We start from the raw sequence: 22,827 nt of genomic DNA, 5'->3' as shown, positions 1-22,827 counted from the left end.
ATTAATTATAACTGATACGAGCCCCATTTTTGCCACATATGTTAGGAAAACCAGATTGTTACAATTAAAGAAGTATTGTGAATTATGAAATCCATTGCTCATCATATAGTCATGCGCTTCATAAGGTTTGTTACGAGAAAAACAGAAACTTGATACAATCACCATTCCTACAAATATTCTGTCCAACCAACATTCTGACTTTAAAAAAAGGGGCCTGCCAATAATTCTGCTAAGTAGCCAGTTAATTTCCTAGCATATAGTTCTGCATGTAAAGATCTCCCTCTGCCATATGCTTATAGTGCACATACTAAGCAGCAAAATATATAACACAAACAATTCAAAGAATCACGCTCAGATCCCATCTGCATTTAAAACACAGTCAGTCACATGTGCATTTGTGTGATGTAAAGAAGAAAGTCCTCGCACCACTGGGCCGCCATCCTTAATGTGTGATTGTGCCGGCACGTTCCAGTTTGTGTTAAAATCAATAGATACAATGATTGTCCCCTTACTTGCGAGCTAATATCCGTGAGTATAAAATAGCGCTCATGGATATTACTAACGATAACCATTAAGTCACACAGGCCCATACGTTATGGAAAAATTATACCTTATCTATGGTCGCCATCTTGCACAGAAGAGACGTCACATAATACATCAATGGACGCCATAATGTGATGTGTGAAACAATCGCATATATTATTTTTTACTCTAGAGGATTGCGTCAGCGCATTCCAGCTATATTAAAAGCCAAGAAAGTTGAGATAATCTCCTTGCTTGTGAGCTGAAAATGAAAATCTTGAAGAAAAAAAACTCAAATATCACAGTTGTTCAATCTCATGTTTATGTTTAGTTGTTTCTAGTGATTTATAATGCTATCTATCAACATGGTCACAGTAAACAGCCCACACTTAGAGGTTATTGATGTTCAAAACATTGTGCATTTAAGCACCTATGAACGTCCCACCATGGGTTGTATTGTATTATTAGTCACTATTCTCAAAGAGTTATGTCGCTTGGCCCTTATATCTAGTCAGGATGCTTATATTACAGAATCCCTTTTTGTAAGAATACTGGCGAGCAGTGTGAAGTAATCATGATTATTGAACTATTGTATATATGCCCGCATGAATTCCATATTCATTTAATTCCAGCACATTATGCAATATTCACCCGATACCTATATAGGAATAAGATCATATTAATAGCCACCATGTTGGTTAATGTGGTGGGAATACCTGTCCTTTTTAGGTTTTGCCTCGCGAAAAAGATGCGCTCTGCGCATCTTTTTTGCGCAGGCAAAAACCTAATGAGTACTGTGTGTGGGTTTGGGTCGGCCCTCGTCATTCATTGGCTGGCTCCATAAATGGAGCCTAGCCATTGGACGAGGGGCCTGTCCGTCAATGCCGGACCAGACACGGGGGCGTTCCCGAGATTCTTTGGCTTTTGCCGACGTCACGCGACGTCAGCCGAAAGCCGGGAACGCCCCCGAATCCGGTCCGGCATTGAAGGCACCCGGAAGAAGTCCAGGTGAGTGCTTGCTTTAATTTCCCGCTGTTCCCACCCCCTCTCCTGCTCGCAGCGTCTCCCGTCCCCGTTCCCGCCCCCCTCCCGCTGGTGACCGTGCTTTCCTCTACAATGCCCGTTCCCGCCCCCCTCCCGCTCTCCGTGTCTCCGGGCCCCCTTTCCCGCTCTACAATGCCCGTTCCCGCCCCCCGTGTCTCCGGGCCCCCTTTCCCGCTCTACAATGCCCGTTCCCGCCCCCAGCCGAGAGCTGAATTTCGCACTGTTTACCCCTAATCCGTGCATTGCAGAACAGGGAACAACAGCCGCAGCCCAATCTGCTTCTGCAATCGTCGTCTCCTGATGCACGTGCACTCCGTTACTCTTCTGGGCGCTACAGTCTCAGACAGTGAATACAACTGCAGGGATTCCAATGATGATCCCACTCCTCCGGCAGCTCGTGACTTGACCCCAGATTTAGAACTCGGGATCTCTACCCCCGGCTGCTGCTATCCTGAGCGGGCTCCCCTGGTGTTCCTGGAGGAGGCATCCACCCTGCCTGCAGCCGGTATGTTAAGGAAGGAACACGGAGACAGGCGGAAGCAGCGAGATCTATACCCAGCAGTGGTTCTCAGAGCAGAAGGGTCCCTCCAGAGCCAGGGGGTGGGTCAGGAGACTGAGCAGAGAGGTGCACCAGGAGGCAGAAGCAACGAACGCAATAGACTCTGTAACCCCAGCCCCTTGTTCCTAAGAGATGGGACAGCTCGAGCGAAGCAAGTTCGGTGTACCCGTGCTAGTTCTTTAATAATGTGTATTAGGGTTTTCTTCGACCTTAAACCCAATTGCTAAGTACAGCTCATTAAAAAAAGCTATATATATATATATATATATATATATATATATATATATATTATATACCGTTTTTTTCGTTGTACATACATCGGCATTAAAAGAGCGGACGGGTACAGGCTTACCCTTCACGGTGAGTGCGGGCGGTTTCTTATATTTCATTATTTTTTACTCGTATGTTATACGCATCTAAAGGGCCAATGCTTGCAATGTTTAACATACAGCCCTAAACACAATTCAAACAATACAATACAGATAGTAAAAAAACAAAATATGTATGGAAAACTGTTTTAGTGGATTAGTTAGTGGGGACAGCGTAGAGTACGCTGAAGCTTCTTCGGTTTAGGACCTGGCACACTGGGTGCAGATGCCACCAGCAGCCTAGGGGGAAACCCCAAACACCCACCTGGCACACTATTTCCACTGCATGTTGAACACCTGACACCTATACTTATCTCGTTACCCATGTCCGCTGTATACCGTTATGTTTTCAACACTAGAGAAACATTTTCTAAGAAAAAGTGCCTGGTGAATTCTGAATTTCTTTTTCACGAAGGCTGATCAGCCTCAGATGTGCAATCTAATGAGGTAAAAAATGGAGTTATTCCACTTCTTGTAAAAACTGCTGCACTCCTCAGGGATCGTATTTCATTTCGACCGCGGGATCACGGAAGGAAGAAGGGGAACACCTCGGACTCTTTGGGACCTTACAGATGGCAAGCCAATTGGACTTCCGGTCGGGCCCTTCTGAAAACTTCGTTGAACTCAAAGCGGCAAAAAAACAGAACTGTTATTTGAGAGTGTAGACACTTGATTCACCTGTTCTGCTCGGCGCGTTGAAAATGCGTGATCTGACAGGAGTGTAGATATTTTGATTACGAAAATAAATATTGCGTTATTTTACCTACCATGATGCCATTAAAACTCACAGGACGACAGCGCAGATGACATTACTCTGTGCATATTTTCGAATAAATGTACCAGCATGTTTGCTACCCGATGGTATTTGAGAAGAGAAAGAAATATTTATTTTGACCAGAATGGTTTTAAACAGCTTTTTTTTCATTGAAAGGAAATACAAATAACATTTAAAAAAGGTTCTCCTTGTGCAAATTCCCCCGATAGAAACCTAACTATTATCATCTACACAGATCTAAGATCCATAAAATGCAGGGGAAATAATAGGGTTTTAAGCAATGAGTACTAAACAGCCTGGAGGAAACTCCGGCTTATTAAAAAAAAAAGCCAGAGCGCCCCCAGCACTGCTTGTGTAGCAAAATGAAAGCTAATAGCACTATTGATTAAGCGCATTACTGGGGAGAAAAGCAATGTCCAGAAAGAGCTCGGGGCACGTCTCGGAAGCGCGCGCACACCAAGATGAATATTTGGGATACGGAGAGATGTCCGGCTCTGACCCCCGTTTATTCCGTGAGATGTTTGCTTTCCAGATGCCTTTTTCTCCGGCTTCTCCTGCGTGCTCTCCCTCCGTTCCTCCTCTCGTCTTCGTCCCTCCGCGCCACTAATCTCAGACAGCAGTCAGGCCCTTCAGTTTATGGTTGCGTTCATTTCATCATATTGTGGCAGGCGTGACGGAAAGTGTCACTGAACTACGTTTTACAGCAACTATCCGCATTTAAAATATACCCCCTTTTGCTAATAACATGCTTGTTGCCTTTCAGTTTTGAACTCGGCAGCAACTTGCAAAGGGTGTGGATAGTGAGTACAGCCTACTCTCCATGCACATTCCCACAAATTCCGTATTTCTCACCCACTACAGTCTTTAAACCTAGCCTAATCAGGGATTGAAAGTAGGTACTGCCAGCTGGACACAGCCAACGGGAGCTACTATACACAAAATAAAAATGTATTTTACCTTTAACAAATATTCTCTAGGCTTCGCATCTTCTATGCATTTACAAGCTTTAATTATTCCCCGTTATCAGGCTAAGACCCCCAGTACTCGGTTTCATTGCAGCAGTAATGGTAAAATCCCACTTCCTGATGGACCACCATCAGTGCTTAATTTGTAAAAGATTGAGTGCCGGTGCCCAAAGGTCTGCTCGGAAGCCCGCAGCCGGTGCTGCTTTAAACAGCTGTTTGCACACTTTGTCTGGACTCCTGAGCACTCTGTTTACTGGCAGTGCACCACCCAAAATCAGGTTCACCTGTAGCAAAGTGCCTGTCTCTGAAGTGCTTGAGGTTTGCAGGCCTGCAGTGTGCGCTGCACTGTGCAGCAGGAAGCAAGCCAGGCTCAAAGCTTTGAAGACTTCTAAGAGCATTATGGCGTCATCCAACCACATGCAGCCAGTGCTTATTTTGTAAAAGAATCAGTGCGGGCTCCCAAAGCTCAGCTCGGATGTCTGTGGCCTGCGCTATTAAATGTGGTACACCAATCACCAAGGCTTCGTAGTGTTAAATCCAGCTCATGCCTCTCTAATCCACCACGTGGCACTCCCGCCCCCTGTATCTTAGTCAGTATTTGTAAAGTGCAACTCTTGCAGGTACCTGCTTTATCCCTTGCAATGTTTTTCTTTCTTTCTTTCTCTTCCTCCTTCTTTCCTTTTTGTGTATTTTCCCCTCTCTTGCTCTCAGTAAATGTCTGATGCAAGAAAATAAGTGCCGGTCTGCAAAAATGAGAGCCTGTGGGCCCCACCGTCAACCACTGGTTCAAATTAAGCATTGCATGCAGCAGAAACATAAATGACAAAATACATAAATGGTGCCCTGCAACCAGTAATTGAACGGCTTCTCCCCAGAACCGCAGAAGTGAATCGACTTCAATGGGGAACACCCACTCCTTAGCTCCAAGCAGTCAGTTTAACTTTAAAAGGAACCTTGTTAGACAAATACCGACATCTTTTAAAGAATCTCATCATTCATGAAGAGGGGCAAGAGATTAAGCTATTGCCATTGTAAATAACAATGCCATTTATTTATGTTTACAAAAAACATAAATAAAAATAATGTCAAGGGCAATGCCAATAGCTCTAACTTTAACAAAGGCAAAACCATTGCATTGTAAATGCTTGTTACATGTTAATTACCGATATGGTAATCGTTATGTCAAATGTGAAACTACATCAAAATCTATAAAAGTGATATGATCATATAAACGATATGTTCATCAGAGTGGGCTAGAAAACAAATTTGATTTAGAATTCATAATAAAGATGTATATATATTGTGCATGGAAAATTCACATAATGAGCCCCTATTCCCTAAATGTAGGTGCTTCTATAAACATCGGGCACATAATGAGGATAAAAGTCGGAGCAACAATAACTCCTTATTTTATGTTTGTCCTCATATAATTTTTTTAAAAGGGGAGGTCCGTCCTTAAGATATTCGTCCAAATGGAATTCTCATAGTGAACATTAAATATGGACAGGTTGGTTTATAAGAAATGATGGAATTCATGATTAGTATTTAAACTTAGAGTGACTGTTCTTAGCCGGCATATCCATTTAGCTTCCATTGGTCTTAAAATGTGTTCCCGATTTCCTACCCTTTCATTAACTGTGACTTGCTCTACTCCATGGAACTAGATTTGTGTACTGGTTGATTGGTCCTGTTGTATGTGCATTGCCATCGGATATCTTTCATCCCTATGCTCGATTGCCCAGACATACTCCTATATATGTGTTTTAAGTTGTCTAACGCTACTGTTGATGTAGATCTTCCCACATGCAAGCCAAATGATGTAAATAGTGAACGTTGTGTTACAATTAAAAAATTATCTTACTATGTATTCTGTTTGTGTGTTATATCGGAATTTGGTGGTTCTATTCTGTCCCAGATGAGACACTGAGCAGTTCACACATGTGAAACAAGCATTGGCATAGCCAATAGGTCTCGCTTTAACGACCTTATAAGTATTTAGTTTTGCAGCACAATATCCTTGGTGCAACAACATCAGCAGTTGCATGGCTAAACCTTGTAGCTTATAAGTGTTTAGCCATGCAACAGTGGATATTGTTGCACCAAACATATTGTGCTGCATAACTAAATACTTATAAGGTCCCAAAAGCGAGACCTATTGGACTGTAATACTCTACTAAGGAATGTCCAATCTGCCAAACCGGCCAGAATCTGAATCCGACGACAAAGTCCATTCTGCACAGTTACCACGCTTTTGAACTACTCAGCAAGTTATCTACCTGCTTGATAAAGCCTCTGAAGAGGTATAAGGCTGCTGTTAAATATTTCTTATACTCAAAAAAGGAGCTACTTAAGTTGACTTTGTGGTTAGGGTAGAAAAACTAAAATCCATTGAAATTCCCAAGTGATGGTATACTGCACAAACTGCTCTGCATGAGCTGCTCATGACATCTCTGATGATATCTGAAAAGACATAATCATTTCAACATAATGACTATGTGTTGTGCAGTGGGACCACAAAAAGAGCCAAGTGATGGAGGAACACAATCTGCCTTCAAGGAATTTAGCAATACCCAATGCTGAGTGCAGGATACAGGGAAATGGAATTTGCGGAGCAATTGAAAATGGCACTGATTGATGCGTCCTCTCACTGCAGTGTGTAGGCCCTGGCATACAGCATCTTTCCTTGGCACATTTTGGGCATTTAATGAGTCAGAATGGCTCTCCTTGCCATACTGTAGAAATCTTAAACATAATAGTGGCCATTACTGAAGGATGCCCTTTAGGCATAAGGGCCATGTACGCATTATGGAGGATTCGTCATAAGGAAATATTTTGGGGAATTTTACCGGAATTCAATACATGACACTGTATAGTGGCCCTTTCAGGTATATTTTCAACATCTTTATCACAATGAATGCCATCCAGGGCATAATGGTGGCCATGTCTAGCATTTGCCGTACATCCACAGCTTCTGACAAGTATGATACCCTAAAGGGGAGTCTACTGGATTTTAGTAGCTACCACTAGCAAATGATGCACGTCCTTGGCATGTGGTTACGAAATATGACAATGATCGAGCTTCCATCTACATAGACCATATGAGCTTTCGGACAAAATGACAAGCTGGTATCCGGGAACCAAATTTGTGCATTTACTGACAAAATGCTACTATTTAGGTAATTGTACAAAAAATTTGCACACTTTTAGTTAGGGGAATTGCATTTATTTACCCACAATAAAAAAATCTGGCATGTGGAAAAAAATTGAAAAAATAGGTAAAGAAATAGGAAAAAACATCTATTTCTTTACTTTTGCTATAATCGCGGCACCCAGGCTTCACTTTTAATGTTAAAAATAAAGCGTGGGTGCCGCGATTATAGTAAAAGTAAAGAAATAGACAAAAACATCTATTTCTTTACTTTTGCTATAATCGCGGCACCCGCACTTTACTTTTTAACATTAAAAGTGAAGCGCGGGTGCCGCAATTATAGCAAAAGTAAAGAAATAGGTGTTTTTTTCTATTTCTTTACTTTTGCTATATTCGCGGCACCCGCGCTTTACTTTTAATGTTAAAAGTAAAGCGCCGGTGGTCCTTAGGCATTGGCAACACACTATGGTACATGAATTGTAGGACGTCTCTAAAGAATGAAAGTATGTTAATTGTATATCTAAAACATGTGAAATAACGTGATTTGTTGTGATGTACAAAAAAAGAAAAAATTCATGTGTGATAAGGAAATGTTCTCGGAAATAAAGCGACAAGAATGCAAGCCATAGTATAACTATGAATTATTGATACATTAATCATGTAGAATCCTATTGAGAATCAAATACCGTTTGTTCAAATCTAATCCGGGACAAACAGAAAAAGAATTAGAATTTAGCCTCGGACACCATGAAAGGATGCTGTTGCATATGCAGATGGGATGTATATAATGGATGATATATTGAGAAAGAGATGGATCCAGGTTTGAAAAAGGATTACAAAATTGGTATGGTGGTATGTGGGAAATTGTGGTTTTATTTGTAACTTCACATTTTTGGTAATTGATTTTAATTGTGTATGTATTGTGTACTAAATCTGTTCAATATTGAAATACAACGGTTGATTACTATTCTGAAACATCATGCATCTTGCTTAAATTATAACAGATTAGTATCATTGGAATAGACATGCGTGTGTAATCTTACTTGTTTCTCTCCTCTGATTTCTTTCAACTGTTCACTTTTTAATTTTATTTCCATTGTGCCATAATGTGGGGATATAAATAATGTTATGTTTTGATGTAGATCTTCCCACATGCACACCAAATGATGTAAATAGTGAACGTTGTGTTACAGTTAAAAAATGATCTTACTATGTATTCTGTTTCTGTGTTATATCGGAATTTGGTGGTTCTATTCTGTCCCAGATGAGACACTGAGCAGTTCACACATGTGAAAAAACCATTAGGCTTTGCCAATAGCCGAGTTGCAGAACTACTCTCATCCTTGTTAGACTTCACATAACTTGGGCATAAGGTTTCTTTGATCGTGGTGCCCCTACAATAAACCACACATGACTTGTGTGGTACAATACCCTTTGGTAACGCAGAGTCCAGGATATGCCAATGTCTACGTAAGATGTCATAAATATGATTGATGTACATGGTATGTTGAGTGATAAAGATAGTTTTACTATTTTTTGGGGATATTTTGCTTTTACACTCCCTATTGACCCCAAGTGTGTCCTTCCAGTTTAGTGGTTTCATTGCTCTTGCCTCTGATTTATTTAAACAGGGATTGTTGTAACCTTGTTCTCTAAAGTCATGTTTGATATTTTGTAAACTTTTATAGAAATCCTGTTCCTGACTATAATTTTGTCGAGCTCGAACGATTTTGTCATATGGTATGGCATTCATGGTGGACTTAGGGTGAGCACTGGTGGCATGAAGCACACTATTGCATGCCGTCTGTTTTTTAAAGATGTCACTATGGATAGCTCCATTGTTCACATATAGTCTTAGGTCCAAAAAATCTATTTCAGATCTATTTTGGTTCAAAGTGAGTTTTACATTAAATCTATTGTTGTTCGGATAAGTATGGTATGATTGAAGATTTTCTACAGTCATATTCAAAATCATTAGGTCGATCAATATATGGTCCGTAGAATATTATATTGTTGGTCCAGTTATATGCTCCAGGATCCCAGGCATGCTTCACCTCATACAAACCCATGAACAGATTTGCATAAGATGGAGCAAACATGGACCACATGGGTGTTCCCTGTTCTGAAGATACCAATCCCCATCATGAAGAAAGATATTCTTTGTTAATATGATCTCTGCCATCTCTAGAAGCATACAAGTATGTTCTAGATGACTTGTATTCAGCTTGAACAAATAAAACGTTAGTGCTTCTAAACTACAGTACATTCTTATACATGTATATAGACTTTCAACGTCCATTGTTACAAATAGGAATTCATCAATGTCCCATTGAAAGTCCTCCAGTTTACATAAAACATCAGGATTACAAAATTGGTATGGTAGTATGTGGGAAATTGTGGTTTTATATGTAACTTCACATTTTTGGTAATTGATTTTAATTATGAGTGTATTGTATGTATTGTGTACTAAATCTGTTCAATATTGAAATACAAAGGATGATTACTATTCTGAAACATCGTGCATCTTGCTTAAATTATAACAGATTAGTATCATTGGAATAGACATACGTGTGTTATCTTACTTGTTTTTCTTTCCTCTTATTTCTTTCAACTGTTCACTTTTTCATTTTATTTCCATTGTGCCATAATGTGGGGATATATATATTGTTATGTTTTGAATAAATGTGAAGTCTAAAGTTTTTAATTTTCTTGTCAATAGGATTACCAATTAAACGTTGACATTTTTGTGTGTGTGTGATATATAAACTGGATACAGTACTGATGAACAAGTCATTAAAGCTCTCTCCATTTTGACACTTATGTGGTACTGGTTTTAATTGTAGATGCCGAGTTAGATGCCATTCTTGATGGCAGCCTGAGCAAGTGATGGAGGAACATATGAGTATGGACTACTGACTTCGCAAAGGGAGTCTTCTTTTTCAAGTCATCATAATCCCTCAAAGTGATCCTGCTTTGAGTAATATCACTGGAGGAATTTTATGCTGTGCTCACATTCATAAGAAGATCCTGTTCAATATTGACCGTCCAAAGTGATATTCTTATACAAATTGGTCAAACTCCAATGTTGTGCTCTTCGTCAGCCCACCCTTTCTCCAAATTTCCTATTTGGTCCTCCCCAAGACTTATTTTTTTCTAAGAGTTTTAATGCCTTAACAGAACATACACAGAGATGTGTCAACAGTCCCTCTCTTCATCAATAACCCTAATAATAAGAGTGCCCGCGTCAGGCTTTCAAGTTCCTTAATGCCATCAAACAATGCATCACCTTTCTGGTTATTCCCAAAAACGGCCTAGTTTATTTCATTTAATACACTCACTCTGTTGGTAAGAGCAAAGGAGAGGTAATGCTCTTTTCCCATTGGTACTTTTTTTTTTTTACACGCAAGACTTTCCAATGATGGGTGCATGTCAATTTTGAGAGTGGGTCAAATAAACGTCCACTATCGTTATCACACCATTCTTCTTGCACTGTGACTTTGCTTAGTACCTTCACTGAATCTCAGCAAATGTGCATACAGAGAGACCATTCTGAGGCAAATTCATATGTACTGCCTCTGGGATGGTGACCAGCAAGGAAGATTTGTTAATCTGAATGCCTTTGACTGTACCCACATTTTCAAACAAAGCTTGAAAAAAGAACTGCATTTATTCCTCTAGTCAACTATCCCAATCCACACTGGAAGGCTCTACATAAAAAGATTAATGTGATTCTTTTAGGTCAACCACACTTCCTGGATTATGTACGAATGACTCTCAGATAGGTTCTCTAGCTATCAGTTTGGCTTCAATTGCTCTGCCTCAAAGCTTGTCGATGTCCCATCTAAGGTATGGCAGAGATGTAAAGCATCTCCTTTTTTCTATAACTTTTTGTCATTCAGTATCAGACGTACTGTTGAAGAGCCAACACAGAAAAACTCTCTGATGAAGCTCCAGAGCCTGTGTCAACCAAAATGCGTTTTTCATAAGTTGTTCTACTTTTGCTAAATTATCAACAATGCGTACACTGCATGCTTGGCTGCCACCCTTGCCCTTTTGCAAGCCATCTACAACAGCTGGATGACCAAAGGATTGTGGTATGAGTGTATATACATCAATGTGCAAAATGCAGCTCCTTGGGGTTCCCCAAAGATATGTGCCCTCTCCAGACCAACTTTGTATACCTCGAAGGAGACCACTGCGATATCCTGTGTAAGTGCTATGGTCTCAAACCAGTTTTTCTGATCCTGCAAGATGGCCACCACATCCCCTCCTCCATAGTGAGCAAAACAAATATGAAACTTCAGGGGCATTACAGATAATGTCAGACCTGGCTACAATGTTCACCAGGCAAATAGGCAAGTGAGCTTCCATCACCTGAGATATGGAGTGTCAGGAATTACCATGGGCTTCCCCTTCGTTTAAAATGCATTCTACTAACAAGCAGTCATACAGTGAACCTGTTCGCTACAATGCTCCTGTCTGATGAGAAAACCTGCTCCAAAATAGTATCTTGATCAACAAACTTAAAGGGATTCTGATAAGCATTACCAATACATTTGGGGTACTCATACTTACCAAAGTCTTCAACTAAAAGCGTGAATAGACCTAAATAGACAAACAAAAAGGTTAATGAGTATCTGAAATTAAACAGTTACCTGTTAACACACTAACATCTTAACGGCTACCAGTACTTGTACTTTGTGCCATAGAAACACTAATGCACATGCCAAAAAGGATACTGAGAATGAAAAAAGGGTATTGGAAACGAAAAAGCATTTACATGGGAATAAAAAGCACATAAGGCATAGCAAAATAGGCAGAGAAATGATACAGGGACATAAAGAGCATGAGTGGTAGAAGGAGTGACCTACACCATAAGGAATATATTGATGGACAAACAGAGGGTGTACGCCAATATCAAGCAAGAAAGTGTATGAGGAGGACAAAGGTATGATGGACATCTAGCAGCACAGAATCGGAACCAGTGATAGCTGGAAGACCAAACAAAAGTATTAGGTATGGGTAAGAGGCAGAGGTTCATGAAATTTGGGCAAGTGACAGAAAGAATGTGCAAGCAATGGCTAGGCAGAGAGGACAAATAGAGAATCGGGGAAGGGCAGTGTAGATATAGTGCAAGGAAAGACTTGGAAAACAGACCGTGCAAGTTAAGACTAGGTGCTGAAGAAAGTACAAGACATTTTTAGGACTGATAGAGGGAACAAAAGGAGGGCCAGCAGAGAAAGATGAACTGAAACAAGATGCAACAGATTGCTAAGTGAACAAAACAAGTAACATAGGTATGTCAAATATATCACAAAGAAGGGAGATGTAGGTAAGAGACAATAAAAAGAAAATGTGGTTTAGTTGGCAAAAATAAAACGTACATAAGCAAGCAGGATAAGGGTAGGCAGATCAGTTCAGAGGATAGACGAGAAGGAAAGATACATAAAATATGGCAACTGAGAATCTAAAGCGTCCATGGGTGGTAAGGAAGATAAATTATGCAAGGAGGCATCTCTTTAAAGATGTAAAAGAACAGAAAGTAGGCACGGGGTAAACAAGCATTGGAAAAGAAGAAAGGACTCGCCTTAGCAACAGCTATTGGCTTTGCCATTGTGTTTTAGCCATGTTGTACACCAGCATGGCTACTGTTGAGTATGGCTGAAAGTCAGTGGCATAGAGGAGAATGCCATGGAGTGGCCTAGAGGGTTGTGGAGTGTCATGGATAGAGTAGAGGGGTGTGCCCTAGAGTGACGTCGCATAGAGTGAAGTGGTGTACAGTGGAGTGAAGTGGCAAGGAGTGACGTAGAGGGAGTTGAGTATAGTGGACTAGAGAGTTGTGTTGTATAGTGGACCAGAGAGTTGAGGTAGATTGGAGTAGACGGTCATGGAGTTGCATGGAGTGTTGTAGAGAAGAGTACAGTGTTGTGGAGTTTCATAGAGTGGAGTTTTTTACAGCAGTGTCAAAGAGTGAGTTGCACAGAGTGGAGTAGAGTGTTGTGGCAAATAGTGAAGTAGACTGTTGTAGAGTGCAACGGTATAGAATGGAGTAGTCACAAAATTATGTCACAGAGTGTCATGGAAAGTATAGAGTGCCTTCTCCTCAATGCGTTTTTCGATTCCGGCTTCACTCACCGATTTTTAGCATGCAAAACTGAAGCTCAGTGTCGCTGGGGCTGCAGACACGTCTTCTAGTGCTCCTGTGTGGGTGCTGCAGTGCAACACAGCAACCAAAGACCATCCCACTTACCAGGTGACACCAGGTAACTGCATCAACGATTAAACATCCAATGGACAAAGACCTAACTTCACCCATCCCTAACATATCAAAAATAGAGATATGCATATTGACACCAAAATACTCATCTAAATCCTACACCTATTTCCACTTGCCATCCTGCCTTCTCAGATATTGCACCCCTTCTGACAAGCTTAGTGTTCCATTCAAATTCAGCAGTCCTGCCAATTCAATTCCCTCCCATGCATGTCCTCTTGGGATCCTCTTACATAAGGGTTATCTTTCCTCAAGAGGTGCCTCACAGAACAGGACACTGGCACTGAATGCAGGTCCTTAGGCATTTTTGTTTGTAAATATTTTATTGAATGTCTTCCGATCAGGATAATAATACAGTTATGACATCCTAAGGTGCAAACTTAGAGTTACAAATAGCGTACAGAGAGAAGATACAGTACATCTACATCTCCAAATGATAGATTCATATTGACAATTCAACGTGAGTTCACCTTATAGATGAGTCAGATGTACCAATTGCTCTTCTATCTTTGAAAGCAACAACTTCAACGTGTCCCTCCCCACCCCTCCTCCCTCTCTTGAGTCACACGCTCTACATAACACCGCTTATTCTGTATCTATAGCACTGGGTACACCATAGGCTTTAAAATGTACTTCAACTAACAAGTGTAGCCGCCCTATTCCCCTCAGCTGTTCCACCACTGCCATCTTGGGTTTTCACAGTCACTTGTGAGCTGGGGATTCCAACACCAGTAATTTCTGAGATCATGAAATACCATGACCTTGCGTCTTCCTCCAATCTTTCATCTCTTCGAACATGCCGCATTCGAATCAGCTTTGCTGTTGCCCACTCAAATCTTTTGCCCAGTTGCCTACCGTAGGTGGTCTGGAGCCCAACCAGCTGATCGCAATTCGTCGTTTGGTCAGGTCTAACCCCAGCTGGATGAATCTATGGGAGGGCTTCTTGCCCTTGGGATTGGGAAGAAGTCCCAGAAGTATTTCCCTGATGGAGTGAGACAACGACCACCCCAAGACCTGCGTCAGGCGTTCCAGGATTGAGCCCCAGAACAATCTCAGTTCTGAACATTCCCATATCATATGCAGGAACGGAGCATCTAAAGGACTGCACCTGGGGTAGAAGCTGGGCGATTCGGGTACATTTTATGCAGCACATGTGGAGTAAGGTATGTTTGATGAACAATATTAAATTGGGTACGTTTAAAGCACACATTGGAACTAATTTGTTTAACCCCCTCGTACACTCTCTTCTAAATCCGTCAAGGAACCCTCCAATAGCCTGAACTCGTAGTGGGTCCGAGAAGATAGATTAGATTAGATAGAGGCCGATAGATAGATAGATAGATAACTAATCTATGTCCCCCGCCAGCGACAAGGGTTTGCAGAGTGGCAGTACTGGGCAGTTCTTCCGGAAACATCGTCCACGGCTCTTGCGCCACCGCCGAGATCTCTGCATACTGGAGGTACTGCCCCCTGCCCTAACCGAACGTCAGATTCCCAAACTGCCGCCACATGCCTGATAATATATGGGAATCGCTGTGGCACCCCCACTGCTATCATAAACAGGTCAGATAATGAGAACCCCGGATATGTACCATCGAAAAGCCATTTCTCCCAATTGTCGCCCTCGTGCAACCACTGTTTTGCATGTTGATGCTGCGTGGCTATATAGTAAAAACTCAGTAGAGGGACCTCCAACCCTCCCCGCTCCCACATCCTCTGTAATGTGTCCAATGTCACCCGTTTCTTTTTGGATCTCCATAGGAGGTCAACTAACAGACGGTCCAATTCGCGGAAGTACACCAGTGGAACGCGATAGAGGGAATTCTGTAGAGCATATAAGCATCTTGGAAGGATTACCATTTTTATGAGGGCTACCGGTCCCATCAAAGATAGAGGGAGCTCCTGCCAAAACTCAATCGACTTAGCAACACCTTCCACACATCTCCCGATATTGTGTTCTAGATTGGCCTCCCGTGTGTGCACCAGCCGGACTCCCAGATATCGAACCATATCCGTGACCCAACTCATCCCCACTCCAGGTAGCTCACTCTCTGGCACACCCCTCAGGCTGCCCATCAGTAACAGCTTTGATTTCCCTTGGTTGAGGAAGAGGCCCAATACTACATCAAAACTATTTAGCTCCCGAAGGAGCTCCGGGACTGCCGACCTGGAGCGCTGAAGATAGACCATCATGTCGTCGGCGTATATGGACACCATATGTATCATGGTCCCTATCTGGATACCCCAACCCTCCATCCGGGTTCAGGGAGTGATCGCCAGAGGCTCTATCCTAAGGGCAAAAAGTAATGGCGACAGAGGGCATCCCTGTCAGGTACCCCGTTGGAGCTCTAGACTTTCCGATACTTGAGTTCGGAAGCGGATGCAAGTCGTTGGTTTACAATAGAGCAGTTTCATCCATTTTATATAATCGTCACCCAACCGCATCAGAGCTAGTACCGTCCACATATATTCCCACTGGACAGAGTCAAAGGCCTGCCGTATGTCTAAAAGAAGGTCCTTAGGCATTCTGATAACTTGGAGGTGCCATTAAGCCAAGTACGTTATGTTTTTTTTTTTATTACAGTGTTTTATATAGCGCAAACTTGACCCGAATCGGGTATCAGAGTGCTTTACATAGCACCAGTTACAGTACATGAGGACACATTCATTTTTTGTTGTTGTTAGGCACATGGAGATTAAGTGATTTGCCCAGAATCACAGGATGTTCAGCGTCATTGACGAGACTCAAACCCAGTTCCCTTCCTTGCATGTTGATGGGTGTGGTGTGTATTTAGGCACTTAAGAATGACAACTTGATGCTACTGTCCTTTGCTCCACGAGAAACCATAGAGTGAAATAGCCAATTATGTGCTTCCATCCTCAACCACAACCTAGCACACTTGCAAAACAGTGCAACTCTCATAAGGTGTAAGCAATGGATGCCTTACCAGAACCGTCACATCAGCAGCACAGGGTCAACTCATGTGTACTGGCAGTCTACAGAAGACTGCCATAGGTCTGAGAGAGACAGTGCATGATCCGTAGCTCCCTGCCAAAAACTTTCCCTCAGACCCTGATTTGCCCAAGCTATTAATAAAATGATCAGTGTATTAGATTCAGGCCCCTTCACCTCCAGGTTCTGCAAATACATTTAGCAATTAGGGTGAGGTAGCAGAAAGGGTATGTATGTGGCTGTATGCTTCGCAAGGAAGGTTCTGGAAAAAAAAAAAAACACCGACAGGGAATGGAGTGACACTGAAATGTTGTAACTTACCCCAGCAACGAATCTAAATGGCGACAAGTAACGGATTAAGTCTGCAACAAAGAAATGATGCAGTCTCTGGGGTAACAATCATTTGCAATGCAATAGGTCTCACATTAGTGACTGTTTGAGCTATTGGTATTACAAACGAAACAAGAAAAAGTAAACCAGCAGGAGAGAGACTGTGGCGTAACCTCCACATCTGCTGACTTTGGACCAGAGGAACCGGGTTTGAGTCTCGGTATAACTGTGCAAATAAAAAATACAATGTAAATACAAGATGCTTGTTGTGGTCACTAAAACAATGGCAGGAATGCCGATTAACTAAAAAAAAAAAAAAAATCCAGCAGTAGCAGCTGAGAGTTGTGCCGTCGGGATGGCCAGGAGAAACCCTGAATGGAAGAGTGACAACAGGAAAAGCACCAAAAACAAACCTTGTGCGAAGCCTGTAAAAGTTTAAATAAACAAAAAATAACATCCTGCGAAGTGCAGAATGTGCATCAGGAGCGAAGCAGAAGCACTGGTTAATGATTTGGCCTCAATCCTTTCAGCTACGCAAGTAAAGATAACACGCACGAGCAGAGGCAGGCCAACATAAAGAAAAGGGTGCTCACCAAGCCTATAAATTAACATGAAGCGTAACAGCACACATAACAGGTGCAGTCCTAGAGGGAGGTTACAAAAGTAGAAAAGGAGGGACTATTAAGCATATTAACCAATAAAAAGCAGGCATTTAGGAAGGACAGCAAGAGGAACCAATGAAAAAGATGGTCTTTGTTTCAAGCCCATATAGATAGAGCATGTCTCAAAGAGACAGCACAATCACTGCCTAAGCAAGACCCAAACTGGAGGACTGATACTGGTATACGTAATAAAATGAAAAGGACACATTACTCTCTACAGCCAGTTTATGTGGAAGTCAAAGGACACCCTACCAGAAAACACAGAGGAAAAATGTATGGGATCACAAAGGAAAACAACAAGACTCTGAATGGCTGCATGTCTTCACTTTTCTGACTCTAAGCAAACAGGCGGAATTCTGGTTGTATATTAACAGGCTCTCAGGGCATGGCCATGATCGATGGAATGTGGACGCTAGTGACACATGGATAACCCGTTTAACCACACTATACTGTGGAGCCTCTAACCCGCCATCATCGGGCACGCAAAGGCCCCCCACTACCATGGGTTGGCCTGACACTTCTCCTACACCCATAGAAGACACATCTGTACTCTCCGAGGCAGGGAAATTGTCAACCATTGAAAAACATCTGAAGCATTGGCTCCAGGGAATCGTGTGATGGCAATCTTAAAAAATATCAGAAAAGATGGGGCACCATGCCCTAATGGCCTACCAGGCAATCTTTTTAAATAAGACTGCGACTTCTGGGGAACCGCACTTACGCAACTTTATCAGTATTGCCTGAAAAACTCAACAGTCCCGGAGACTTGGAAAGGCTCCTTGCTGCAACCTATTCACAAAAAAGGAGATACTGGGGACCGATCGAATTACAGGCTTATTGCCCTTTTGGACATTGAGGCAAAAGGATACGCCAGCCTTCTCCTGCAAGATCTGCAGGATTGAGCTAATAAAAATTAAATTCTAACTGCGTACCAAACCGGCTTTAGGCCAGGAGCATCTACAACGGACAATATTTTAGCTCTCCCCTACTTAATAGAACAGTACGTGCCGAAAAAGTCGGATCCTCCCGCATGTTTCGTGGATTACTTTGCGGCCTTTGATGGAGTCAATCAGAGTCTGTTGTGGCGGAAACTGCAAGACTGGGGGATACCAGCGAGCCTGTTGAAAGCTATAATCAGTCTCTACACAGGAACTTCGGTATGGGTAAAAACCGCTACAAACTCAGCGACTAAAATGATACCAACAGACAGAGGGTTAAAGCACGTTTGCGTATTGGCTCCTCTGCTTTTTAATTTATATACGGCAGACCTCGGAAAAATTATATCCAATGCTAACCTTTTACCCCCTAAAATCGGCCCAAATAGATTATCTTTAATGCAGTACGCAGAAGATATGGTGTTATTGGACCATACAAAAGAAGGCATGCAAAGAATACTGGCTGCATTAAACATTTACCACAACAATAACGAATTACGAGCGAATGCAGGAAAGACAAAGGTAGTGATATTTGGAAAATATACCAACAAACTCAAACAACAATGGAGACTGGGTAATTTAAAAATAGCAACAGCGACCAAATAGAACTACTTGGGGATGTGGCTGATTAGCAACGGGAAGCCCACAGCACATATTGCTTCAGTTGAAACAAAAGCCAAAGCAGTGACATTTGCCCTGTGCAAACTGTACTCCAAGGTAAGAAGCCCGTCGACCAAACCAATCGGAAAGGTTATAAATGCCAAACTGCTTCTGTCAATCCCATTTGGTCAGATAGCATTCCCAGCGGCTTTTATTAATATTATGGAACATGTCAATTGTCGACCATTTAAGCCAATCTTTCAGATTCCCGCTTGCGCCCGATATGCTCTGGTGTGATTGGAATTTGGGCTGAACAAACAGAGCTACGGGCATTGGGCCTCAATGGAGCGGTTCCATTGAGGGGTTTGTGCAGCCCCCCCGCACACAATGAAGTCAACTTTAAAGATAATTTTTATGAAAGAAAATAATTTGTGGAGTGAAGGCCTGCACATCACCTACAATGAATTGCAACTCGACACAACCAAACTGCAGGATCTTATTCACCAGCCTGGCATCCTAAAGTCTATACTGAAAAAACAAGTTAGATCATAGTCAAAGGAAGAGGACATGAAGGAACTGAATTTTTCCAGCAGCAATATTGGGATACTTGTAAGTTCCTATGAAGACTGACTACGGCAGCATTATCTTGACACTGCGTTAAATAAGTCGATTTTAAAGCACATTTTTATAGTGAGACTTATGGTTTTGCCAATCAAAGACAACAACAGGTGCTGGGAAGCCTTAGCGGCTATAACAACTTGTAGACTTTGCCACCAATTCGAGAAATCTTTGGCCCATCTGGTTTGTATAGGTCATTGTTTGTTATACGCATGACGCACTTTATTGAAACCTCTGTTCTTAAAACATGGGGTGCGGACCTGTACTGAAGCTATGGAACTTCTTTTTAATATGGAGACTCCAATGGAATTGGCATGGTTTGCAAAGTTTGGATAGAAGGCTAAAGAACTCTTGCACCTTTTTGAAATGAAATTACTTGGCATGAAAAATCCATGCTTCGTTTAAGATTGTACATCTTGCACTTTATTGAAATGGAATTGCTTAGTATACTTAGTATTCGGTTTATACATGCCATTGTCGGACTTATGCACTTTACAATAACATTGAATCCTTTACTTAAATATGGTTTGAACATTTTTAAGACTGTTATGAATGCACTTTATAACTCGGAGACTCCAACCCTCTCCGTAAGATTTGCAAAGTTTGCACACAAGGGGGAAGGATCCTTCAGTATTGAATTAATTTATTGGTTTAATACCAGTTCTTCATTGATTTTATCTGTATTTATACACCGTTTGTAAAAATCTTCTTCTTTTGTTTTAGTATATACAAAACATCAAATTCGCTAGGCACGTACCAACTGTAACGTAAGTTATGGGGAAATTTTATTTGAATCCTTTGTAACAATTTTTGTTAAATGACAATAAACTTTTCATTCATTCACCCTACCAGAATGGGGGTAATCACCCTGCTTAGCCACTTTTAGGGTACCTATAACCGCCAATATCGTCTAGCATTTCACACTATAAAGAGGTCTGAACAGGGAGTCGAGGACGTAAGCAGAAGAGAAAAACAATGCCACTTACTTCAACTACAACAACAAGCAAGCAACGGGTTAAACATGTCTAGGTACCACACAGGGGCAACAAGCCACAGTAATCAAACAAACAGAAAGTAAGAGGGTGCACCAAAGAGAGGAATGTGGGGGTGGATAAGCACACACCCGGGGACCATCATAAACTTCAGACAAAAACTGAAGACTTGTTAAATTAGAAAGGTAGTTTTAAAACCAGAGCCAGACGAGCTCCCAGTCAAATAGAACACAGGAGATAACAAAAGTCGATACGCTAAGTTACGGGGGAGAACAGAGGATGGTCGAGTAGTGGTAAGAAGGGATAGGGACCAAAAGAGGACGAGAAAGTGGTAGCACTATTGGTAATTACTGTGTTGAGAATAAGGCAGAGTGTTTTGTAGCAAGGCTTAGTTTCAAGACTGTGGGAGAACTGTTAAAACTGCGGTACTCTTCTTATGGATAACAGCACCTGTCAAGAAGTGGTAATAAATGTGTGCAGTGTTGAAAGCCATCAACTATCTATCCCCTGTTCAATTTCCTCTCCCAGCTCACCAGGGTCGCTCTCCAGCTCCAGCCAGCCTTTATTCATCTTCCTGCTGAGGGCTCCGCGCCATCTCCAGCCCGCGCGCCACCCTCCCCACCCCGGTTTTTCTCTCTCCCGGGTTGTAGTTCTTTCACTGGGGACAGTGTTTAGGTAAAATTAGGAGAGCTGGACAACGGTCTTGCGTCATCAAATGGGGACGCAAACAAAGCGACGTGCACTTCCGTATGAAAGGGGAGAAGTGGCCGCCATTTTGAAAGATTCAGCTTCCTAATTTGCACAGCCGCTTTTAAGGCAAAACAAAATAGGCAGATCGTTATTTCTTACATTTGTATTTGCCTATGTGATACGTAATTATTTTATAAATTGAATGACATATCTAGCGGTATGTTTTATTAAGTTTATCTTTGTACTTCATAATGTTTATTACGATTGGTAATTATCATGAAAAGTAGCAAAACATGTCTATTAATTAAACTGTTTTCACACATTTTGTTAAAGTTAACCACAAAGACCCGTTTCCGATGATGAGCCAGCATGGTAAGTATGATGTAGTAATTTTTAATAATAGTTTATATTTGTCCTCTTTTCATTTCTACGGGTGGTTCAACATCGTTTCATTCTCCTGTGTTCTATTGCTTGGCGCCGCTTCCGGATTGACTATACAGGGTGAAAAGAGGTTTGGATTCGATAATAACAGTTTTACGCGCAGCTGACTGTCAGTTCGGTGAGCTGGTCAAACAGGATGACTTTAGAAGCCTTCCCAGAGTCATTAGATGATCAACTACTTTAAAAGTCATTTTCTTGTCATCTGACATCATCAACTCTTTATTTGAAAACCAGTACTTGGTGACATCACAAGATGTGATTGTTCCTGATGATTTCAGGATGACTTGAAAATGATTGTGTAAAGACTGCGCATAGACAACAGGTAAGTAGAACAGTCTTTATTGTAAAAATGACACTGACACCAGGGGGCGTCCTCGCAGAACAGAAGCTTGGCCAACTGTCCTACCAACCGCCACCCATGCCCAAGGTTCTATCACGGGTAGACGTCATAGGACACTTGGGCATCGGCTCGTGGCAGGAGAGACAGCGGGATGCAGGTCGCGAGACCTGAGCGGTGAATACAGTGCAGGTAATACAATTGCGTAAGTACAATAAACATAACTGTTGTGGGGAAAAGATGAGGCACTCACGGAAAGATTAAGAAGGAAGATTATTTATTAAGAAGGGAAGGAAAAGGCTCACATGGCAAGGGCGAAGGGCAGGTCAGGTCAGGTCAAGGAGGAGAAGGCGAATCCGAGGAAGAAGGGGTGACGTCACATAAATAGCTTCCTAAACATTCGGAACAGAATGCAGTGTCGTAACTAGAAGAAATTGAACACATACTGATAGCGACCCTTGACCCTGTTACCAGGTAGGTCGCCCCCCACACCCTCCGCTCAGCCCACTGTGCTGCTCCGGGTGTTGTAATCTGCGTCACTGTTTATCTCTGCATTGTATTGCATTGTATTTTGTATCGTTGCTCGTTTTCCCCTGCTGCTCGTTTTTCCCACC

The 22,827-nt window shown here is 41.9% G+C and overlaps 1 protein-coding gene across 1 annotated transcript in view; it reads right to left on the bottom strand.

Annotated features, from left to right (window-relative positions):
* Window positions 1–21,510, bottom strand: part of BAP1 (BRCA1 associated deubiquitinase 1) — a 270,726-nt gene extending 249,216 nt beyond the window's left edge. Inside the window, exons 1-2 of the mRNA XM_086938734.1 lie at window positions 21,279–21,510; window positions 11,957–11,986 (exon numbers count right to left, since the gene is read on the bottom strand). Coding sequence (XP_086794860.1) covers window positions 11,957–11,986; window positions 21,279–21,315 — 67 coding nt within the window. The 5' untranslated portion in view covers window positions 21,316–21,510. The remainder of the gene's footprint in view (window positions 1–11,956; window positions 11,987–21,278) is intronic.
* Window positions 21,511–22,827: the final 1,317 nt, after the last annotated feature.

The sequence above is a fragment of the Lissotriton vulgaris genome, chromosome 9 (assembly GCF_964263255.1).
Source record: "Lissotriton vulgaris chromosome 9, aLisVul1.2, whole genome shotgun sequence".
Lineage (NCBI taxonomy): Eukaryota > Metazoa > Chordata > Amphibia > Caudata > Salamandridae > Lissotriton > Lissotriton vulgaris.
The sequence above is the reverse complement of the archived record's forward strand: the minus strand, read 5'-3'. Positions and strand labels throughout refer to the sequence as shown.